The sequence below is a fragment of the Hesperophylax consimilis genome, chromosome 21, assembly GCF_061612785.1.
Source record: "Hesperophylax consimilis isolate HC1 chromosome 21, BYU_Hcon_1.0, whole genome shotgun sequence".
Lineage (NCBI taxonomy): Eukaryota > Metazoa > Arthropoda > Insecta > Trichoptera > Limnephilidae > Hesperophylax > Hesperophylax consimilis.
This window is the reverse complement of record NC_142856.1, coordinates 11,273,796-11,295,963: the sequence shown is the minus strand read 5'-3', so window position 1 is coordinate 11,295,963 and position 22,168 is coordinate 11,273,796. Positions and strand designations below refer to the sequence as shown.

At 34.6% G+C, this 22,168-nt stretch overlaps 1 protein-coding gene across 1 annotated transcript in view; it reads right to left on the bottom strand.

Annotated features, from left to right (window-relative positions):
- Positions 1-22,168, bottom strand: part of LOC149413617 (putative cytochrome P450 301a1, mitochondrial) — a 75,298-nt gene that overhangs the window by 42,643 nt on the left and 10,487 nt on the right. Inside the window, exon 2 of the mRNA XM_089644737.1 lies at positions 10,164-10,455. Coding sequence (XP_089500863.1) covers positions 10,164-10,419 — 256 coding nt within the window. The 5' untranslated portion in view covers positions 10,420-10,455. The remainder of the gene's footprint in view (positions 1-10,163; positions 10,456-22,168) is intronic.

Below are 22,168 nucleotides of genomic sequence, written 5' to 3'. Positions count from 1 at the left end.
GATCTTCGGGATCAAACTTGGAGAACCGTATGTTTCTTATGTATAAAATATAAAAACTTTCTGTTTGTCAAAAAAAACTTCCGAACACTTTCCTATCGCACCAGTTTTAACATACGCTTTTTTTTCAATTGTTCAACGAGAAAAAAAGATTTCGTAAAAAGGGCGTGTAAAGTCGGGCAAAACCGTGTAATATTTGGAATCGGGTCACTATCAATAAAACTCCTTATGTTGGCTATACGGTCTAAATTCCCGCTTAACAAAAGCCGCCTATTTTGATTAAAGTAAGAAAAAAACATCGAAAAAAATGTGTTTTATTTGATTTGCAAAGTTCAAGCACAAATATTTTATTTTTTCCCATCATTTTCTAATAACTTAATTTGTCACGTTATACAATACTTTTTAAGGTTGGGAGCTACTTTAACCTTAATTTTCATGGTGATCGACTTCCAACAAGAATTTTTCATGTAAGTTTTTTGAACTTCTACAAAACCAAAAAGGGGTTCGCAAATAGGAGATTTTTAACTTTAAAGCAGTTTTTATAGGCCCGATCCTTTATATTTTCCTATAAAAAGAGTTATCAAAAAGGTACTTGATTATTTCAAAGTGCGTGTATTCTACTCGGAGTGCTTAATTAAAACATAAAAAGCGATCAAATTTTCAATCCAAAAGCACATGTATTTGCATTTCTTCGTAGTACTACGCCTTAAATAAAAGAATCAGGATAACATATTAAAAGCCGCATGTACAATAAACATACATTCCCAGTGTTCAATACGCCATAACAATGGAGCCATAAAAACTTTCTCAATCTACATACCTACTCAATTAATTAATTAAAATGGTTGCTCTACATGAAATTGAATTGCATTTTTTATTGAAATACTGCTATATAATAAGCTAATAATCAATATGCGAATGGAGTGAGAAAATTATTTCCTTGTGGAAGCAATATAAAAATAAATTAGTTTGTACTGAAGAGCCCTGAAGCAATCCTGTCATGGTTTGGTTCACAAGGCATGGACAAAGTCTCTTTGCCGCGTTTTACGTCCAACAGATGGCGATTTTTTTTAAAAAGCATATTTTTACCTGTCAGGTGACATCTATATAATATAGGTATATAAAAACACACGAGTATACGAATGCAACGTATTGTCAAAATTTTCAAAGTAATCGGTGAAGAATTTTCGGAGATTTAAGATTGTGAACAAACGAACAGTTACATTTTTATTCATATAGATAGATGGAAGATTAGCGTCCATTATTAGGTAAACTGTGTTTATAGCAGGAAGTTTGCACACCGGTTCGTTTCTTAAATAAATATAAAGTATGTCTATATCTGTATATTCAATTCTATTATCTGTATTTCATACTAGAAGGCCCATTAACTAATGAGAAAACAAAAATGATGGTACTACAAAAATAGCAAATATTCAATTGGTGCGTTACTCAAAGAGACGTAGCGCGCACATCTCTATGGAATTTAGCAAATTCGGAGATTACTTGAACGTATTTTTTTATTTATTGAACCAATATAATGATTTACAAACGTGTCACACGAGACAGATTTACTCGCCATACAATCCCATATGATATGTTATATAAGTGTAGGCGTGGCCTAGATGATGTGCCATGATCTGCTAGCCGGGCAGTGTTTAAAAATGATGCGATCCACTCTCACTCTTACTACAGGAGAGGAGTTCAGATCAATTAGGGAGCTGCCGTTGTGACGCGACTGTTAGTTTATTAAGGTAAAAAGAAATGGTATTCCGTCCTCTCCTACTCCCCTCTACCACATCCTAAGGAGGGGAAGATGGTTATATATATAAAGCTTCTTGTGACACCACAACATCATATAATCTTTATGGGCCGCGACCAAAAAACGCTTGATGCGTATAGCACAGGCATATATATGCGTCTGACAAAGGCATAAATATGTTTACGGATTACAAAACCTACACAAAACGTGAGTATAGAACAAAGGCATCCAACCTTTTTGAGGTTGGGAGCTACTTAAACCTTAATTTTCATGGTGATCGACTTCCAACAAGAATTTTTCCTGTAACTTTTTTGAACTTCTACAAAACTATGACCATTAAATAGCATACGTATAAGTACGAATCCAGTACAGTTAATTTGCGGTAGGACCAGGATTTTTCTTCATCCATGGTTGCTAATTTTAACAAGAAACTTATCATTTATCAAAATTCGTCATCTTAATTATTAAATGACGGCCGGGAACTTTTGGCATAGATCGTCCTTTATAGGAATTATAAATTTATTAAGTTTATAAATGGAAAGTACGAATTTAAAGAGTCACGACTTTTCTTCTACACTCAAATGACATTCAACCCGACGGAAGGACAGGCAAATAAAATTATACAGTATTAAATGAATTAATTATTAATTATACTGTATCTGTCAAGATGAAACCACTCTTCTTAACACTAAGTAGGTCACCTTTGGATTGTTCATAAAAAATGTTGGTTTTTGTTTCAACATAGAACATATATAGCAATTTGAATAAACGGATTATAAAAGGTCATAATAAATTTACTATCGAGGCCGTCAATTAAAAAATTAATGGGTTTTGGTTGCATTTTACTTTTATTAAAATTAAAATACAACTACATGGTTATTTCTAAAAATGTAGCATATAATACCTTTTGCCTACTCTATTACATTAACTCAACACAGAAGGCCTTAAGAACAATCATTTCTCTCACGGAACTCGAAGAGATTCATGTTGTAGGATGAAGAAACACAGAAGCTGGCGAATCGTTCCCCAGCCGAGCTATTATACTCAAAAATACGTCGTAGAAACGACCCGTTCTCGTGTGACGAAAGTGATCGATGTACAAATTTGGGCACGTGTTTGGTGTGTTTTCCGAAATGCACTGATGCTGAAGAGATCAAAGACGCTAGTTCTTCATAGCATCTTCCATAGAAATACCGGTAAGTCAAGGAAAGCATTGCCTGTACCTTAAAGATTGCAATCCGTTTCTTTAGATCCTTACCTAGGTAACCGACCGTTAGGGGATATTGCAGCATTCCTTACAAGCGTTAAGATAATCAAATGATCCCAAGTAAATAACAACAACAAAAATTTACTACGTGTAAATTACCTTTATTTTATTATGTGAATTCCACACAAGAGTTCCAACTCTTCAATGCCAGTGGAAGTCCCTTCAATGGGTATGTTTTAAGGCTGTAGGGAGTGGAAGGAGATGGAGTTACGTCTATTTCCATTTCAATAACGTTTCAATTCTGAAATGTAGTTTTTCACAAGGGTGAGATACTTGTATCAATCACTCTGAAATCTGCCGCAAATATACTACAAATAATTATTTTTGATGTTAATTTAAGTAGCTAACAGAAATCAAAATAAATTCATTGTGTTACAAGGTCGCCCGGCGAGAAAATAATAATTTTTGATGTATCGTTAATGCTTAGCTAATCGATTTAACAAGTGTTTACGACAGTTATTTGGCTTTCGTTCCGTTTTCGAAAAATGCTTGTTCATTGCTCTCCTTCCTGGAAACTTTCGCTTTATCAATCGTTTTTATTTATTTATTAACGGACATCGTCCAAATTTAAAAAAAAAATTAAATTTGAATTTTTTTTTAGCGGCTTCTTAATTGCCCTGTACCGTATTGTATCAAAACCTCCTAGATCACTAGGCCGGGACACTTATTCAAAGCAGCCTCCCAACTTTTAAGGGATTTTACAAAAAATTTGGTTCAATTTTTTTTTAAATTTATTCTCTTTATTAAAACATCTTACAATGTTTTAGTTCATTAAAAAAAAAAAAAAAAAAAAACATTTTTGAAGGTTCACATACACGTAAGGAGGCTGATTTGATTCAGTGTTCCGGCCTTGTATTCTAGGAGGTTTTAATTGTATACGTTTAATTTAAACTCATCGGCATTCAAATCACCCAATGCAGTCATTCATCCTCACATCAAGGAAAATTTAAAAGAAATTTTATATAATTTTTGAAGATTTTTACATAATGATTAATCTTTGAAACAAAGTACACATCATATGCGGACATTACAAAAAATCTAAAAAAACACGATTATAGGTGCGTCTACATTATACACCACTGTTAATTTATACAATTTTAGATGGCCATATTTTTTACGACACGATCGTCACCAAAAATCTTAAAATTATACTATAAATCAATCCATCTTATGGTAACCAGATATATCGTTTCATTATAACTTTCGATATTAACTTTCATTTCATTGGCCTAAAAGCTATCAAGCACCTCAATTTTTTTGTAATATCGAATATAAATAACATTTTACATGATTGGAAAACGTTTTTATTACGATATTACTTAAATATCTAATGGCAGGCAGCCTTGCGCACGTGTGTTTGATATGCGACGGTCAGAACTGTAGACGTCTATAATTTTAATAAATGGGGCATTATCCAACCAACTAAAATGCTGTAATGTAATCTTTGATAATTTAATGATAATTTGTTAAGTGATGATAAGAAATGTTTTCAAGAAATGTGTACATTTTAAAATATTGCATTCCTTTATTTAGATCCATTCCAATTAAAGAATCCATTCCATGTGCCGTCCTATCGAAATGCAAGATCGACTTGCCCCATTGAAGTCCGGCGAAACAACCACGGTCCGAAAGTTCGCAAAAAAATACTTCAACGCGTGGTACACTTGCAGGAACGAAACCCGTTCTGAATAAAATGTCTCTCTTGATATTACAGTATACATCATCGTAAGTGTAACGCTGATATTTGTATGTTTGAATAAATAAAGTAAATATACTCGAACAATGATCTCTGGTGTCATTAAAGTATTTTATAATTACTAAAAGAAATTAAAGTCACCTCAAGGGCGCTGTACGCAACTATTATGAAGTAAGAAGCTATACAAATGAGTATCATTAAGTAAGAAGCTTGGAGTGATAAAAATATTAAGGCCATACGAAGAAAATTGAAAATTCATCAAAAATCTCTTCAAATTATTGGTAACCGGTTAAAAATTGTTTGCAGGCCGTTTTTTGATAAACTATTAGTAATTTTCAGTGACGAAATGCAGAAACATTGGGATTTTTATGAACACGTGTTCCGTCATCGTGATAATACGCTAATATTTTACCAAATTTATTAGGAAACCTATAAATTCTTTTTTTAGGGTCCTGCAATCCCGTTTTTAATCGAATCACGAATAATTTGAAGAGATTCTTATTAAAAAGTTGACAATATTTTATATCAGTAAATTTTCTGCATGAGGGCATGCGCCAAAATTTTGATACCATTATTTTCATATCATCGCCAAGTTGCAAAATAATAAAGCTGAGAAAACGGCGTGAATAGATTTTTGGTGACAGACATGTAACTGTAAATGTATTTGTTATAACTTTTTTTGTTTTTAAAGGGAGAACAGTAAAACTTTGAACAAAGATCATAATATTTTAATATATATAGAAATTAATAGTACTCAAATCAGGTCGTTGTGTGAGTTCGGGTATTTGTATAAAGAACAGCAAAAGACATTTTAGGATTCAGCTTTTTTATTTATTTTAACCATCGATGGTAAGGTTTGTTTACTCAAGTTGCTTACATTTCTAAAAATGGAATTTCGTCTTCAGTGCGTAACGCAACACCATGGATTTATAGAGATGGGTATCTTAAACATGACCTCCTTTCCCTCACAGAGGCATTAGACTAATATTTCAAAATGAAAATGTTGAATTGGTCACGCAGTGGTCAGTGCTGGTCCTCCATTGTTTACTCTTTAAGTCGTGCGTACGGAGAAAGTAAATAGTACCATTAATTTTTAGGTTAAAAAAAATATCTAGCAGAAGAATTATTTGTACTTGAATATCATTATTGCCGTCAGCATCGTGGTACAGGAGGTCTAGAGATAACGATCGACAAAGCTCTATGTCAATATGTTATTGATAAAATCCGTCATCTATGATCAGTAGCGATATTTGCGAGCACGGTCAGAATATGATTCCGACAGTCGGTAGACAAAAGTCAAAAGCAGCGGCTTCAAGGTGTCGGATAAGCTACCAATATGCACGACTAGCACATTGGTGAACTAAATAAACTCATAGAATTGAAAGAAATCATACACGTTCCATTTACTTAATGAATTCATCTAATAATCAATTGATTCCGTTCCAGCCTGGAAAAGACCTCATAAACCAATTAAATCCCTTTTTAGTGTAAAAAAGTACATGCGAAGTGCCAGTGTGCATAAAACTTATTATTCAAATTCGCATTTTTCAATTTTTTACTATTTTAACTTAGTCGTCTGACATTTCGGAATGTCAATTTATAGAAAATACCTTTAGTGTTATCAGCGTTTCTATTCCTAATTTATTGCAATATCGGTCTGGCTAGCAACAGCGCGACCGTGCACGGGAAATCTGTATAAAATCATCGAGAGTTACACCTATTGATTCGATATTGTAAAATTATCGATTTCACCGTGCTAAACCCCCAGAGCCCGTTGAATAGTAGTCCGTGAATAATTCTTATTCTATGTGTCATAATGAGCCGAGCCCATGAACTTTTTAAGGTACAACCACAACGTCCACAACCCAAACCAGGTTTCGTTATTGTATCCCCATTAACTGGCAAAAAGTTGAGGTACTCAATACAGTGTGCTACAGTTATGTCGGCGTAAAAAAAAAGAAAGTAGATTATATTCGGTGAAGGATTCGAATCAGTAAGATGAACAACTACTCTGCCTGATATCATCTTTCCGGATACGATACGAAAAGAGGTCACTTGTTTGCGAACACGTTTTATTACGAACCGCGAAAATAAAACACGCCCCATAAGATAGGCGTAATATGAATCGATTTATGTGACAAGAAACGATATTCAATAAAAGTGAAATTCCAATTTGACGTGTAAATTAATTTTTTTATTTGTCATCTTGTGCGTAAACGCGTCTGTAATGAGAATTTTCGTGTAATTGAGAACGAATTGATTTCTTTTGAAATATTTTTGTGGGAAAGTTGATATTCTGTTTGTGCCACGGTTAGTTAACTATGCGGTGGAAAGTTTTTTTTATTAAAATTATGTACGCCAAGGTTATTAAACGATTTTTTTATCTACCGTTTAACCAATCATTGTATTGTAAATTACAATGTAAGGCGTGTAGACATATCGTTACGTGCAGATTTTTGTTATTTAACGAAACGGAAAAATATTAAACAATGTGTTTTATTGTGTAGAATTTAAAAAATTGTTACATTTTTCACTTGACCCGACATGAGGCTGTGATGAAAATATTTTTCTTCGGGGTCTATTCCATCTTTGGGGATGCTGTGTGGAGGAAGTTCTGAGAAGGAAAAGGGTGTGAGGGGTGGATAGGAATCCAGGTATCAGCGCGTCTAGGAGTTGCAGACGAACAAATATATCCCCTCTAGTCCGGCGTAAGACGATAGATCGAGTGACCAGTTGGAGAAGTCAAAGGGTCTCCCCAAACCAGCCTCTCCCGATCTGGCACGCCACGCACCTGGTGGGCAGGTGCATTCTGAATACACCTCACCCGATAAGCCCGGGCATCACTTCTAAATCACCGATTGGGGTGACTTATGGCAGAGGTATTGGTTATCCAATAAATGGTTCCCGGGGCGGCGGTACCCAAAACCGCCTTCCAAATCAAATATCTTGTTGTGGGCATCTTTAGACGGGCTAAATTTCAACTTACGATCGCCTATTTAAAACTTACCCAACAACGGTTAGGGTGAAAAGCTAAGACATCTGGGCAATTATTACAATGCTTTAGAAATACTCTCGTCACATCCAACACAATTCTACGCTCCCATATTCAAAAAATGTTTTTCTTCATCTATTTTATGGCTGTATTCATTTTTCAGCCATGACCTGAGAAACAAAATTTCAAACACGTGCCTTTTTATTTGGAGAGTTCGTGTATCACAAATATTCAAATAGTGAGCCAGATCTAACATTTAATAGCCCTGTTTTGCAAATCGAAATACGTGATAGGATAATACATTTTTTTTCAAACTTAAGTGCACCGCTAATGGTAGATAGTTTTGGTGTCGAAACGAGTTTTAAACCCCGCTTCTCAATCAGAAAGTCTAACCTCAGTTTATTATTAATTAATTACAAATAACGTCTTTTTTATTTGTGCACTAAAAACCTTTAAAATATTTAAATCCGGAATGTTGTGTTTTTAAACTGGGTCGTTGTGTTAAGTTTTTGGCAGAGTGCCTTAGACCGTTTACATGTATACAGCATGTTTTGCACTTATCGAGGCGGGTAATAGACGTGCGGATATAAAATTAAACTTCGAAGGCGGGTAACGTACGTGTAAGTATCAAATTAAACTTTGAAGCATGTATGGAGACGGGTAACCGACGTGCAGGTATCAGATCAAACTACTTCAACGCACATGGAGGCGGGTAACGTACGTGTAAGTATCAAATAAAACGTTAAAGCATTCACTGAGACGTTTAACGCAAGTGTACGTATCAAATTACTGTAAAGCATGTATAGAGGCGGGTAACAGACGTGCAAGTATCAGGTTAAACTTTAAAGCATGTATGGAGACGGGTAACAGTCGTGCAGGTATCAGATTAAACATCAAAGCATATGGAGTCGGGTAACGTACGTGTAGGTATCAAATAAAACGTTAAAGCATGTATGGAGGCGTGTATCAGACGTGGAAGTATCAAATTAAACTTTAAAGCATGTATATTGGCAGTTAACAGACGTGCAGGTGCAGGTATCAAATCAAACTTTAAAGCATGTATGGAGACGGGTAGCAGTCGTGATCAGGAAACTTCAAAACATATGGAGTCGGGTAACTTACGTGTAGGTATCAAATAAAACGTTAAAGCATGTATGGAGGCGTGTAGCAGACGTGGAGGTATCAAATTAAACTGTAAAGCATGGATATAGGTGGATAACAGACGGGCAGGTATCAAATTAAATTTCAATGCATATGGCGGGCGGTAACGTACGTGGTAGTATCAAATTAAACTTTTAAAAATGTCTTTAGTAGTATTTTTGGTGCATATTCTACACAAGTGGCCCTAAGTTTTTACTTAAGTAATTTACTTCAACGTTATAATATTTGCACAAAACTTTTCGCCACATTTTGTTTTAATTTAAATAATGTGTCGTTATTTAAGAGTTTTATCACAGTTTCTTTAATTATCACCAACAGCTTTGTAGAATTTTATGATAAAATTAGCTTCGTGTTAATATATTGATTCCAAATGAAAGTTCTTCATATTTTTGAAATCCAAGGAAATATATATATTTTTATGCCGTTTGAAGCTCAAACATTTAGATGCATTTCTATTAGGGTCGATGCGATTTTGTAACAGTGCTGGCGTTGTGTCATTTTCTCTATGCCCATGTCATACTAGCTTGCCGCCATGTCATTGAGGAAGGGTTGAACCTCATCTTTCACCTTATGATCATTTCTAAAATGCTTTTGGGGTCTTGTGGTCTCCATGGAAGGTGTAAGGGGGTAAGGCTTTCGACTAGCAATCCGAAGGACGCGGATTCAAATTTCGGCGCGCGCAAGTAATTTTCACAATTTATCAATTAAAAATAATATAATATAGTTTACTTGCGGCACGTCCCAGAGTGGAAGATACTCTCAGTATCGCCCTGTAAATGTTGCTTAAAAATGGCTTTATCCGTGTTTGGTGACCAGATCTGAAAATCCAGGTACTCCCACACCTTTCTCTTTCCATCTCCTTCCCCTTCCTACTACATTCAGCCTTACAACATACCCCAACTGATAATGACGTAGTCTCACTTGCTCCAGACGGTTGGGAGCGATTAAGACTCTCTTGCGATATTCACATTTCAAATAAACATATTCGAGAGACCCATCTTGAGCACACCTTACGATTTTTTTGACATTATCATGATCTGACTTACTATTGTTTGCTAATACCTATGGATAAATTTATTGCATATCCTATTCAAGTAGCTCGTAAATAAACTATTTTTAATTATTGTTTTATTGATTCTAATGTAATTTATTGAGATTTGTTTTGTGTAAAAGTCTTAAGGGCGTAAATAAATAAATAAGAAAATTTTAACAATTTAAATAATCGGAACAAAAACGAGATACACAAGCAAAAGAAAACAAAGATCAAAAAAGGTTAATACAAAAAACATACCAATATATGGCAAGAATCTCCAGTTATTCCCTAAAAGCGGCAAAGGCGTTGGGCCAGGCACTTCAGAATATGGTATCGATCTCCGCCACTCCATATCCTCAAGACTTCTGGTCTCCGGGAACTCCTCCAGCATGAAGTTGGCCTGAGGAGCAGCACTTGACTTCCATCTCCTGGCGCAAGCAACTCCTGGAGAAGCACCATCACAGACAAGGCGGAGTTGCGCCAATCTATTCGTCAGTTTTGTAGCTGATGGCATTGTGTGACTTGTTGATGTGATCAGAGAAGAATTTATCTGAAAAATAACGAATTTAAGATAGTATATTTAATAATAGAAGTTATTTAGCACTCCCACTTCTAAACTGCCACAAGTCACAATGGGATAATGGATAAATATTTCTAGACCAACTTTTTAGATTCCTATAAATCTACTAATATATGTATTTATACGCGAAAAATCAAATCTAAATAATTATACAGTGTAAAAGTAAACATATTAATGTAGAGAAACAGAAATACTTAATATAAAATATTTAAAATCATGTCTTTTATTGTGGAATTTAGAATGTAAAATCGTGTTAAAGTGAAATATTTAAAATCTTATTTATTTGTTTGTATAGCATCACTTGTAACAATTATCTATTGTAATTTTTGTAGCCTAGGGTTTTAGAATAGGGCGGGGAGGGTGTGATGTATGGTAATAAGTTGGGTATTCAAGCGATAGATGGCACCAGCCATAAAGCTTATTCCAGAGTCCGACAGATGTCGCTAAAGTGTAGCAATTGCCTGTGGGGTATCCTTGTGCGACTTGAAGCTTCTAGAAACAGAGAATTACCAACCTTCGGGTAATTAACAGTGTAGTTAAATCCAGACTTATATTTATTGTAACGTAAATACACGAAATTATAGTAAAGAACCTTTAACTTAATCAAGGGTTCCCAACACACAGAAATCTGCTAGTAAGCAGAGATATAACAATTAATATCTTTTTTCAATACGTGAAATGCTTTTTTTAAAGTTCTTTCGGTGCTATTAAAATATCTACTACTTCTGCATACTGGTTATGCTGCAAATGCGTGGTATGAGAAAGTTTATAAACGGATATATATTGACTTTTTTGGTACCGTGAAATGCGTTTTTAGTTCGCGTGACTCTATCAGGAACATTATATGAAATCAGTTGCAACAATGCAAGGCTGTCAACAAATCAATTTAGGATTTTAAAAATAAAAGTGACATCAGTCAAATACAGTTATCTCAAGCCTTACACTAGAAAATATTACTAGCCATAATTTCAATTTATAATAAACACATGAAAATCTTAATTGATTTTTATCAACATTAAATATACAAATAGCATAAATGCCTTTATTTGTTGTGAACAACTGAATAAATGTTTGTACAAATTCCTTACTAAATTCAATTTATTTATTTTATTTATACATAAATTACAAAGAAAATGAACCTTTGTCTGTCCAACTGGGAAGGATTCCCGTTTCTGGACAGCCAAATTGTGTATTATTTAGTACATAATATTCTTACAATGGAATAGCGATGCTGTCAAAACAAATTTTGAGAACATTGTTGATTGCATTCGAAGTGACAGTATGGTTTCTTTATCCATGAAGGAATCGCAAAGATGTAATTTATTACCAGGGTCAATTTGGATAACATTAGTAATTGCATTTAGAACAGATGAATGGTTTCTTTCGGGACATCACAAGTCTGAGATTCTTTCCAGGGCATTTTGGAGAACATTTACAATTGTATAGTTAGAATTTCCACATTTATAAATCAGCAAATCAATTATTGTTTATTTTTATCGTATTTTAGTTTATTTGTATGGTTCGTCTTTCGAACAGCTTTTCGGTCTTTATGAATTGTACGCCACTGCTATTCGGGATTAAGATGCAAAACTTTAAAACTCGTTATTGCAATAATTGTTCTTATTTATGTGCGGTCCATGGAAATTTTATAGGTCGTCAATACGGCCCGTGGTGGGATTTGGGTTGTCCAGGCCTGATCTAATTCATCTTAAGGCTACATAATTCAACCGCAGGTAAGTCCAATACACCACGAACGCGGGTCGCATATTTTTGTTCACGGGCGCTTCACTTGCGTAGGGCTTTATTTTGGGGTAATGTCTCGTCATTATCAAATTTGTGCTTGGCACGTATATCTATCAAGTGGATAATAGTGATAATGGATATTTCTTGATGCTCTGCGTAGTATAACTATATGCATGAATTTATTACACGCGCTCATGTGCTTTCACATAGTATTTTACAAGTTGTTTGTTGCACCAAACGTAGTAAATACATAATGATAAAAACAATTTAAGAAAATATATACATAAATTAAAAAAGTACTTAACCAAAATATAAAATAATTGATAAAAATGTGAACAGAAACCAAGTATAAAAATGTGAACAGAAACCAAGGATAAAAATATGAACAGAAACCAAAGATAAAAATGTGAACAGAAATTAAGGATAAAAATAAAACCGAAGAGATTACGCTGACGTATACCACCCCTCACATCGGCACACCGAATTTGATTTACTCTATAACTCATTCGGTTCTGATGTCCAATATAACAAAAATAATAGAAGGTATAAACGTAGGTTTTTGTGTAGAAAAATAATAGTCAGGCAATAAACAACATTTATATATTCTTCAATAATTGCAAAATCATTTTAATTAAATAAAACAAATAACTTTGCATACAACACTATATAATAAAAAAGGATCGACATGTTTCGAAACCAATGATTTTTTCATTAGGTTATAACTTACTATACGTTTATCCTGACGAAGAAACCATTGGTTTTGAAACATATCAATCCTTTTTTGATTAAATAGTGGTGTGTACAAAGTTATTTATTTTTTGAAACAATTATATTGATTAGTTTTAAGGTGAAATGTATCTTATAAGTAAAAATATTTATTTCCGAGGCTGTGAAGTTTCGGAATCGGAGAATTTTTATAAGCCAGTGTCCTTGTGTTGTTGTAGTAAAAGGGTAATACATGTCGGTAAGATCGTTTCGGAACATGGATGTAAATTAATTACTAATTAAGAGTATTAAATCTGTGCTTTTTCTTCTTTCTGAAGGTTTCAATTCCAATACATTAAGGAATATAAGAAAGAAAGAAAATAATATACATATTTGAATTTACTAAAAGGTCGACAGTTCACATTTAAGTTAAGAAAAATCGTGTTTCATCTGAAAAATTGTGTAAGATATTCTACTTAACTGAAATATTTATTAGCAAAGGTTAACCGGTTATAATTTTTTTTATAAAGTGATAAAATCTGTATTTCGCAACATCTTAAAACGGTAATTGTAAATTCTAAGTGCGTAGGTACTACCCATAAAATTTTGTAAGGTGAAGGCCTTAGGGCCCGTTCCCACTTCCGTTTTCAAATCGGAGGCGGGTCCCGTTTTAAAAACGGATGGCCAATGGCCCTGTACACACTACCGTTTTAAAAACGGATCCGTTTTAAAAACGGAACATACTCTACGAAAAAAAATAATTGTAGATTCAACAAAAACATGTTATTTGCTCATTCTTCAGTAATGGTGCGCAATGGACGACGATGAAGCTCTTGTTGTCATGTTGTACTTATTAAAAAGAAGGAAAAAAGTGAAAAGAAAATTTTGGGTACACCCAATCATAGCCAAATGATTTTCTGTAGGAATTTTCCAAGTGTTAATTGGTGAGTTGAGAAGTGATGAACTAAAGTTCTTTAATTATTTTAGAATAATAATGGTTGGATTATTTATATAGCGCCGTTTTCACCATGAAAAATCACCTCAAGGGCGCTTAATGGCTTAAGAAAATGTCTATCACTTCCTTTAACCATCTACTGGAATGAGTTTCAGAGAGCTTAACATATCAAAATACAAAATTGAGAAAGTGCATTTGTCCTGAAGAAAGGCTATCGATATTTTAAAGTAAGAAAACAATAACAACTCAAATATTTTTTTATCATGTGTTTATTAAACTAATACGCTCTTCCGTGCATCTCATTAAAGCTTTTAAATTTAAAAAAAGTAAACTTAAAAAATAAAAATTTTGATGTACAAAACTTGTGTACACCAAGTGTTTTGTTTTTATTTAGTTAAAGATAAAATATTACCATACTCTTTCTTCGACCAGTGGTATTAAATTTTCGGGATTTATTTCCTTATCCATTATTGTAGTTTTGATTTATTTACTTAACAAAATAACCAAATACAAGCACCCAGCGTGCCTGCTTCCTTGCGACAGGGAGCGGGCGGGGAGGGGTCGGGGTTTGGCGGGGACTCTGCCGGAACGACTGGACGACAAGTGTGAACAGTTCCATACAACACTATGAGCGAGCGTGTTCCGACACGATTTGAAAACGGACGCACTGCGTAGGCGAGCCGTCCGACAAAAAATGTCGGATCCGTTTTCAAATCGTGTCGGACAAGTGTGAACAGCTCCATACATCCACTACAGCCACTAGGGCATCCGTTTTTAAAACGGGACCCGCCTCCGATTTGAAAACGGAAGTGGGAACGGGCCCTTACTAAACATTACCAAGCCCTACCTACGACGTACCAAGGTCTTACCAAAATATATATATAATTTTAAACATAAATAAATCTATAAAATGTTCATGTACAATGTGTACATACAAAAAAATCCCACATAAGCAAGGCCAATGCTTGGGTATATGTGCAGATTTAGTTAAAGGCGGTTACAATTTACTTTTCGTGGAATTGTACATATTTATTATTAATACATGTACTATTTTCACAAGTGTTTTGACAGTAGGTTATTTATAACAATAATATTATAAGAAGAAAAATAAAATATTTTTTAAAAAATCTATGTTTTTATTAAAAATTATATAGGTAAGATAAAGTAATTATAATCATCCGAAAAATTAAATATTTATAATGTTAAATCCAAAAATATGGTGCCAGGCAATAATGTTTTATAAGGAGTAAATTATGACCACATTCTTTGAATCTTGATAACTGGTAAAATTGAAAACCTCTTCGAGAAGGTAACTTCTCGAAGAGGTCGTAGCACTCCAGTTGAAGGCTCATTTTATGTTTCCCCTTGTAATGTGAGAATTTGTAAATATCAACACAAACACAGATAATATGGTCACATCTCCAAATGTACATCGTGCCGATGAGATGTTAACAAAAATCTGTATTCAAAATAACGAAGTGTTTGTGGCTTGAATTAAATTTTATAATAGCCTCTTCGAATCGTGTTGAAAACCAACAAACAAACATCACAAAAATAATGCTTTTTACAGGTTTTATTGCTAAGGTCCTTGAACGTCGGGTTGGGCATGACGTCAATTTGAAAGGCTAAATAAATTAGAAGACTGGTTTTTAAACACATGGCTCCTTTGCCAGGTGCAAGGAAACGTGGTGAATAAAATGATGTTATTAATTGATTTTAACTGTGAAGAAATGTTTGTACACGCATATTGTAAAAAGCTTAAACCCAGAGGCGTGGTGACAAGTCAACTAGAATGACCTTTGACCTCCTAAATTGGATAAGTTCTAGGACAAGATCCTCACAGAATGTCAAAATATAACAGATATCGATGTTTTAATATAAAACCATAGAAATAGACATAGATTAAAATTAATAGACGAGCCAATCAGGGAAATGGGAACAAACCAACTGACGTGGAAAACGTGTAAAAACGATTCTGACAGTACACAGACAACTCGCATTGTAATATCCACCATTCGGTCCTCGAAAATTCTTACGAATTACTAGTGATTTTTACAATGAGGCGCAAATTGCTGGCTGCGGAAAAAATTTCACTAAGTATCCCAAATCGGGCTTGTGTTCAAAATGTAATATTTTATCACACTATTTAGTTAGACACTTTTACAAATGTATTATAATTTACCCACCTAATTCAATTTTAGCGTACGTCGTTACGCCATGCGATTCGTTTAAGAACGAACATTCAGATCCTGCGCAGAAAAGTCCCACAATGGACAGTGCTGCAAACCTTTGCCTTACTTTTGCGAACTTTAATTTTCTGCGCGTGGTCTGGTTATTTCAATGTGCGCTCTTCAGTAGTCGATGTACGACTGATGTCATAGTTTACAACAATATGGTCACGTGATTTGACTCCAGCTGGTAGAAATAATACCCACATTTCATGTTAGGGCAGGTCTATGCATAAAACATAATTCTTCATTGAATTAAAAAACTAATGATGACCGATGGACGGCTTTTTTTATGACTTTAACTTTGGGACTTTGTTCCAGTTGTTGATTTCAAAAAGTGATAAATGTATTTTAATCAAGTAAAAAGACAAAATCATCAGTTTATTGTTTTCCAATCGGTGGCGTGATAAAAATGTGATATCCAAATCCAATGTACACTCGAATATACTATTTTGATCTAGCCCATTTAGCAAGCGCTCTGTACACATCGTGTATCGCCATACCGTTTAATCGAAACGAAAATTTCATAATAATGATGAAATGGTTTTTAATATTAGATTTTTAAGCAAAGAATGGTTAGACTTTTAGATCACGAAACACGCCCACATCGCATTATTTCTTGCATTTTTTTATTCTACAAATATTTCCATCTGGCGTGTACCCGGCGTTGCACGGAATTATGAATGTTTTGTTAGTAAAGTTTTGCGGTTGTGAATTCTGGTGTAGCTGAAAACTGGGTGCAGTTTTACGTTGTAAATAATATTATTGTAAAGAATTGTCTTCCTCGGGCGACCCCGACTAATTCAATCTTTCACTTCTTTGTCATACATTCTGCTTACAGCCCTTTCTTCGTTAATCCAATACCACACATTCTACCACACATATTATTTTTTTTACGTTTTAAAAATAATAATCTTACACAATTTAACAGAAAATGTATTGATATAATATAGAAATCATTTCACATAAGATGTTCCACAATATTATAGTAGGCTTGTGTGTATCGGGGATGTGATATTTTGTTAGTTATTAATTATTATTTTTTTAATGATAAACTAATTTTTATAAGACGAGGTTTTTTATTCATAGCACAAAAGATAACAAATTATCATAAGCAACACATCAGAAAGTGCGGGCGATTATTAGTTTTAGAAGTGAGAAAAAGAGAGAGAGAGAATTACTTCATTCCTTCCAAACATCTGATCCGCCCACAAAGTAGTCATCACGAGGGAGTTCCTCATAAATTATGAAGGGCGTCCACAGGTACCTAGGTTCTCCGTCCAGCATAAAACTCTGATATTCTGGGCTCAGGAAAACTCCAGCGTGGGGAGGAAAACTGCGCGATCCTAATGATCCCTAGCCATCAATTCCAGCACCTTTAGAGGTCTTTGACAGGACCTCCGGCGCGATACGAATAATCCTTCGCAATCAATTCAAAGCGCTTCTCAAGATCACAGATCTTGTCTTCTGATCACCGACACGTTATCCAAAAGTTCATAAATTCGCCGCACAGCATCGCGAACAAAAAGCAAACAAAATCGGGCTCACAGGCCAACTACGAATTTACATGAATCCAAGGAAACTTCACTGGCAAGAGGCTCTTCTCAAGAACTCCAGAAAAAACCCTCAAAACTCTGGCCATCAGGCCGACAAATTTACCTCAGCCATCTTGCCTTTCCCGCGTTCTCTACTGCGCCGGCACTACCAACCAAACAAATATTGGCAGAGAAGAAAGAGTTCTTAATAGGCACTGAATATTTAGTTAAAAACGTGAATATTTATACGTTACAAATATAGACAGTGTTCACTTTCAAACTCCATTAAAATCTTTAATACTGCTTTATTCCATGACCCCCGTTATTAAAAATATACATTTACACAATAATTAGTACCAGTATTATGTAAACTATTATTTTGTGTATGCTGTTCTTTGATAATAATATCGTTCTCTACTTTATGAAAAGTATTGCGTAGATGCGTATGGATAATGCCGTTTATGGTCTGTGTTCTATACAATACATTCAATTTGTCAACAACAAACATCCGTGACTGTGAGATGATTACATGTCTGACATCAATATCCAAATCTCCTGCCACGTGAGACTGGTGTCTCACAAAAAACAACAGCTAGCCCATTAGTTGGCCCCTCAACACCATAATGAGAAACATAAAATTCAGCTTTGAATAATAATTTACATAATTTTCCAATAATTTTTCGTGTCGAAATTTATTTTCGTGTGCAATCTTAAATTTTTAACAAAAAGTTAAATTGTAGTATCATTTTGTCCTTGACACTGCGTAATGGGGTATTTCCACAAATTAATAAAACCGTTAAAAAGGTGTGGAAGATTTAAATTTTATTTTTCTGGCTCTGGTCACTGAACTCAAAATGTGTCATTTTAATATTTTCATTCATAACTATTTTTTCAGAAACGGTTCAAACTGGCCACAACGTAATTACAACATAGAAAACGCCAATGTTTGGTAAGACGGCTGTCACCAACGTCGCTCAGCGAAACGTCAACGCCGCCGAATTCACGAATGAAAACCAACATTTTCATTTTGGCAGAAAATTGAAAATTACATATGACACAAAAAACCTTCATATCGTATTTTTCTTAATTACGTTAGAATAATAAAAAAACAGTGAAAATTCGATATTTCAGCGATTATAGAATTTTATTATATCCGCTGAATATAAAGCCTTAAAATGTGTTGTGGGCGTGACTAGAAGTCAAAATGTCTTTTGATAAATTGGCTCAGTTTTCTGTGAAATTGGTATAAATAACAATTCCAGGAAGAATGTATTCAGTGGCTCTATCAAATAGTTTACTGAGTGAATAAACAGTGCGCCTTTTGAAAAATCCACCAGTCCGAATGATACTTGTATTTCCCAAGAGCGAGTCCAAAATGAATCCCAAATCTCATAGGTGCGTACGAATATCAGCACCTATGGGATCTTCCGCAATATTTCTTAGGTTTATAAACATACTAGTGGCTCCAGAGCGGTAGACCTGCAAACTACTAGCTGCCTCAGTGCGCAGCACTCAAGAGATTTGTTAACACCAAATTTGTACTGAATATTATGCAAGAATCAACAGTTTTTTTTCGGCGATTGTCATGCTTGAGGTTGCTTTAAATTACGTTACTTGTCATGGGACATTAGTACAATAATTTACGAATAGTTTATCGTTTCATTGGTCTTACGTACTTTGGAGCAATATCCTTCGTAACAATATTTATACAAGCACGGCTAGATATTTTACAAAAAAATTATGATGAATATGTAGTTTCATCCCCACCCCTTTCATCGTATTTATTGAAAGATGGGGCAAAATGGCGTTATATTGTAAAATGTGGATTAAAAATTATTTATTGAAAAGATCATATAAATAAACTCTAAAATTTGGTAGGTGGGTTTGGGTACCGCCGCTCCGTCTGCCATAAGGTCACCCCAAGTTGTTCGCTACGTTTGGTGATATAGCAGGGGTGCCCTGGTTCATCGGGTAAGGTGTGTTCAGAATGCGCTTGCCCACCAGCTGGTTTGGAGAGACCCTTTGACCACTCAAATAGTCTCTCGACCAATCGCCTTGCGCGGCAGTGAGAGTGATATATTCATATGTCCGTCACTCCTGGACACACTTATCCCTAGATTCCTACTCAATCTTCATACCTTCCCAGAACTTCCTCTACTTCCTTTCCTCTTAAAAGACCCTCAACACAGCCACCCAAGGTGATATTGTTTTTACATTAACCTCCTGTACGGGAGTTAATGTAAAAAACATAATTCTAATACGTAGATACATAGATGTAGGTACTGAGGAAATATATGTCAACATTAGCATTTAGGAAATGTTGGTACGTACAGTACTTACAAAGGTGATTTCCGTACTAATAACATAGCAGCATTTCTAAAAGCTATGACAAATTTATTACCTGTATTCATCACGGTTATGACAAATTACCTCAACGCAGTCCCTTTAGGCCACAGATTCCCAAACTTGTACTGGTCGCCACACATTTATACAGGATGTTAAGGGACGTACTTGAATTACTTTAACCAGTGATTCCTGGCATTATTTGGAGTAAAAAAAATTAAAATCTGATTTATTTTGTGAATGCACCACAAGAGTCCCAACAGCTCCCAAACGTCTGGAGCCAGTCATACTCCATTCACCTCACAATATCCACAATTAATCTGGGTATGTTGTGAAGCTGAAGTTAGTGGGGAGGGGAAAGAGATGTGGTAGATAAAGAAGGGGATCAGATCTGGTCGCCAAACATACATAAAGCCATTTCAAGCAACTGTTCAATATTCTTAATCTTGGTATTACACCAGGGCGATATTAAGATAATCTTACACTCTAGAACATGCCGCAAATAAACTAAATGTAATTTTAAATTTATAAATTGTGAAATAACACAAATTAATCGAATAAAATTTACTACCACACGCAGGAGTTTGAACCCGCGACCTCCGGATTGCTAGTCGAGAGTCTAAACCCCCGACCATGGAGGCAGTCAATCTTTTATCTCGGTTACCAGCAATTTTTTTTTATTATTCTTGGCGTTTAGTCTAAGTCTTCACAGTTTCCTCTTCCCCGTCTCTTTCCCTCCCCGCTACAATCAGCATCACAACATACACCAATTGGGCATGCCATAGTCCCACTGGCGCTGGCTCCAGATGGTTGGAAGAAGTTGGTACTCTTGTGCGGTATTCACGCAAAAAAAAAATTGCAAATGAAGAAAGACGGGTTTAAACTGCACAATTGCAGAAATAATGTGGAAAAATTTGGCATTACAACTAAAATGGCGAGCAAGGTGATATTTTTCTACAGTATCGACTAAAAAGATTATCCAATAAAAACCTAATTGGCTTTTTACAATGTACGTTTAGCAGCTGTCGACATAAGAACATTTTGTTGGACCCACAGGTTTAGAGTCCCAAGCAAATCAAATATTACGAAAGACATTTCACATTGCGTAGGGAATAATGTCACTGAAATTATGCAACGAAATTTCTACCAAAATTGACATGTAGGTAGATACCTTAAATAGCGCAACATTTAGAAAAATTGGAATAAACTTTTCATCGTGTGGAAACAAGATAATGTAACAAGTCGTTTCGTCAATATTAGTTATTTGAACAAGAATATTTTTCAAAAAGGACCACACTACATGGCCATTAAAGTATATAACATCCTTCCACGTAGCATCAAACAAATAACCGACATACTTAAATTTAAATCAACACTAAAAACATTTCCTTTAAACAAATGTCACTACACCTTAAATGAATACCTTACATCAATTAAATACCTCTGTTTTTTATGGACTGTTATTTATTTGTTAACATGTAATTGTTGGGTTATGTAATATAATGTGTATTTGTTGAGTTAGCTGGAAGAAATAGGATGTAACCTATAAGCTATACCCTTTGTACTCTTTTTGTGCAATAAATATTTTTTTGAATTTTGAATTTTGAATAAGAAACTAGAAATGGAACAAGAAACGAAACAAGGAATTAATCAAAAACGAAACAAGAAAGATAACGAGAAATGTACCGACAATCAGAACAAAATACGCAATTAGAAACAGAACAAAATGATATCGAGAAACAAAACAAGAAACAAAACGGAAAGAGAAGCAGAACAAGAAAAGGAACAAGAAACATAACAATATAAAGATAATCATCATTTCATATTTCTGTAAAAATACTGGATACGCCACTAGTTTATTAAATCAAGTAAACTTTGCACTTGGAGCCACGTAGAGCGTTTCAGATACATTCGGATAATGCTATGTATTACTTTTTGCCCATATTTGCGAATATATAACCGAAGAATAGGTGATGTTTACGGAATTAGCATAATAACAAAAAACCCGTTCACTCGCGCAAAAGGGACCTCGAAGGTTGTAAATTAAAAAGCTGCCATAGAATTTCGGCAAAACTGGTTTTAAGAAACGTTTGGCAGAACTGGTTTTTTACAAATTGGCATCGTGAGATCAAACCCGATGTTGTATAATTTATTTGGTTTTAAACTTCTTGTGG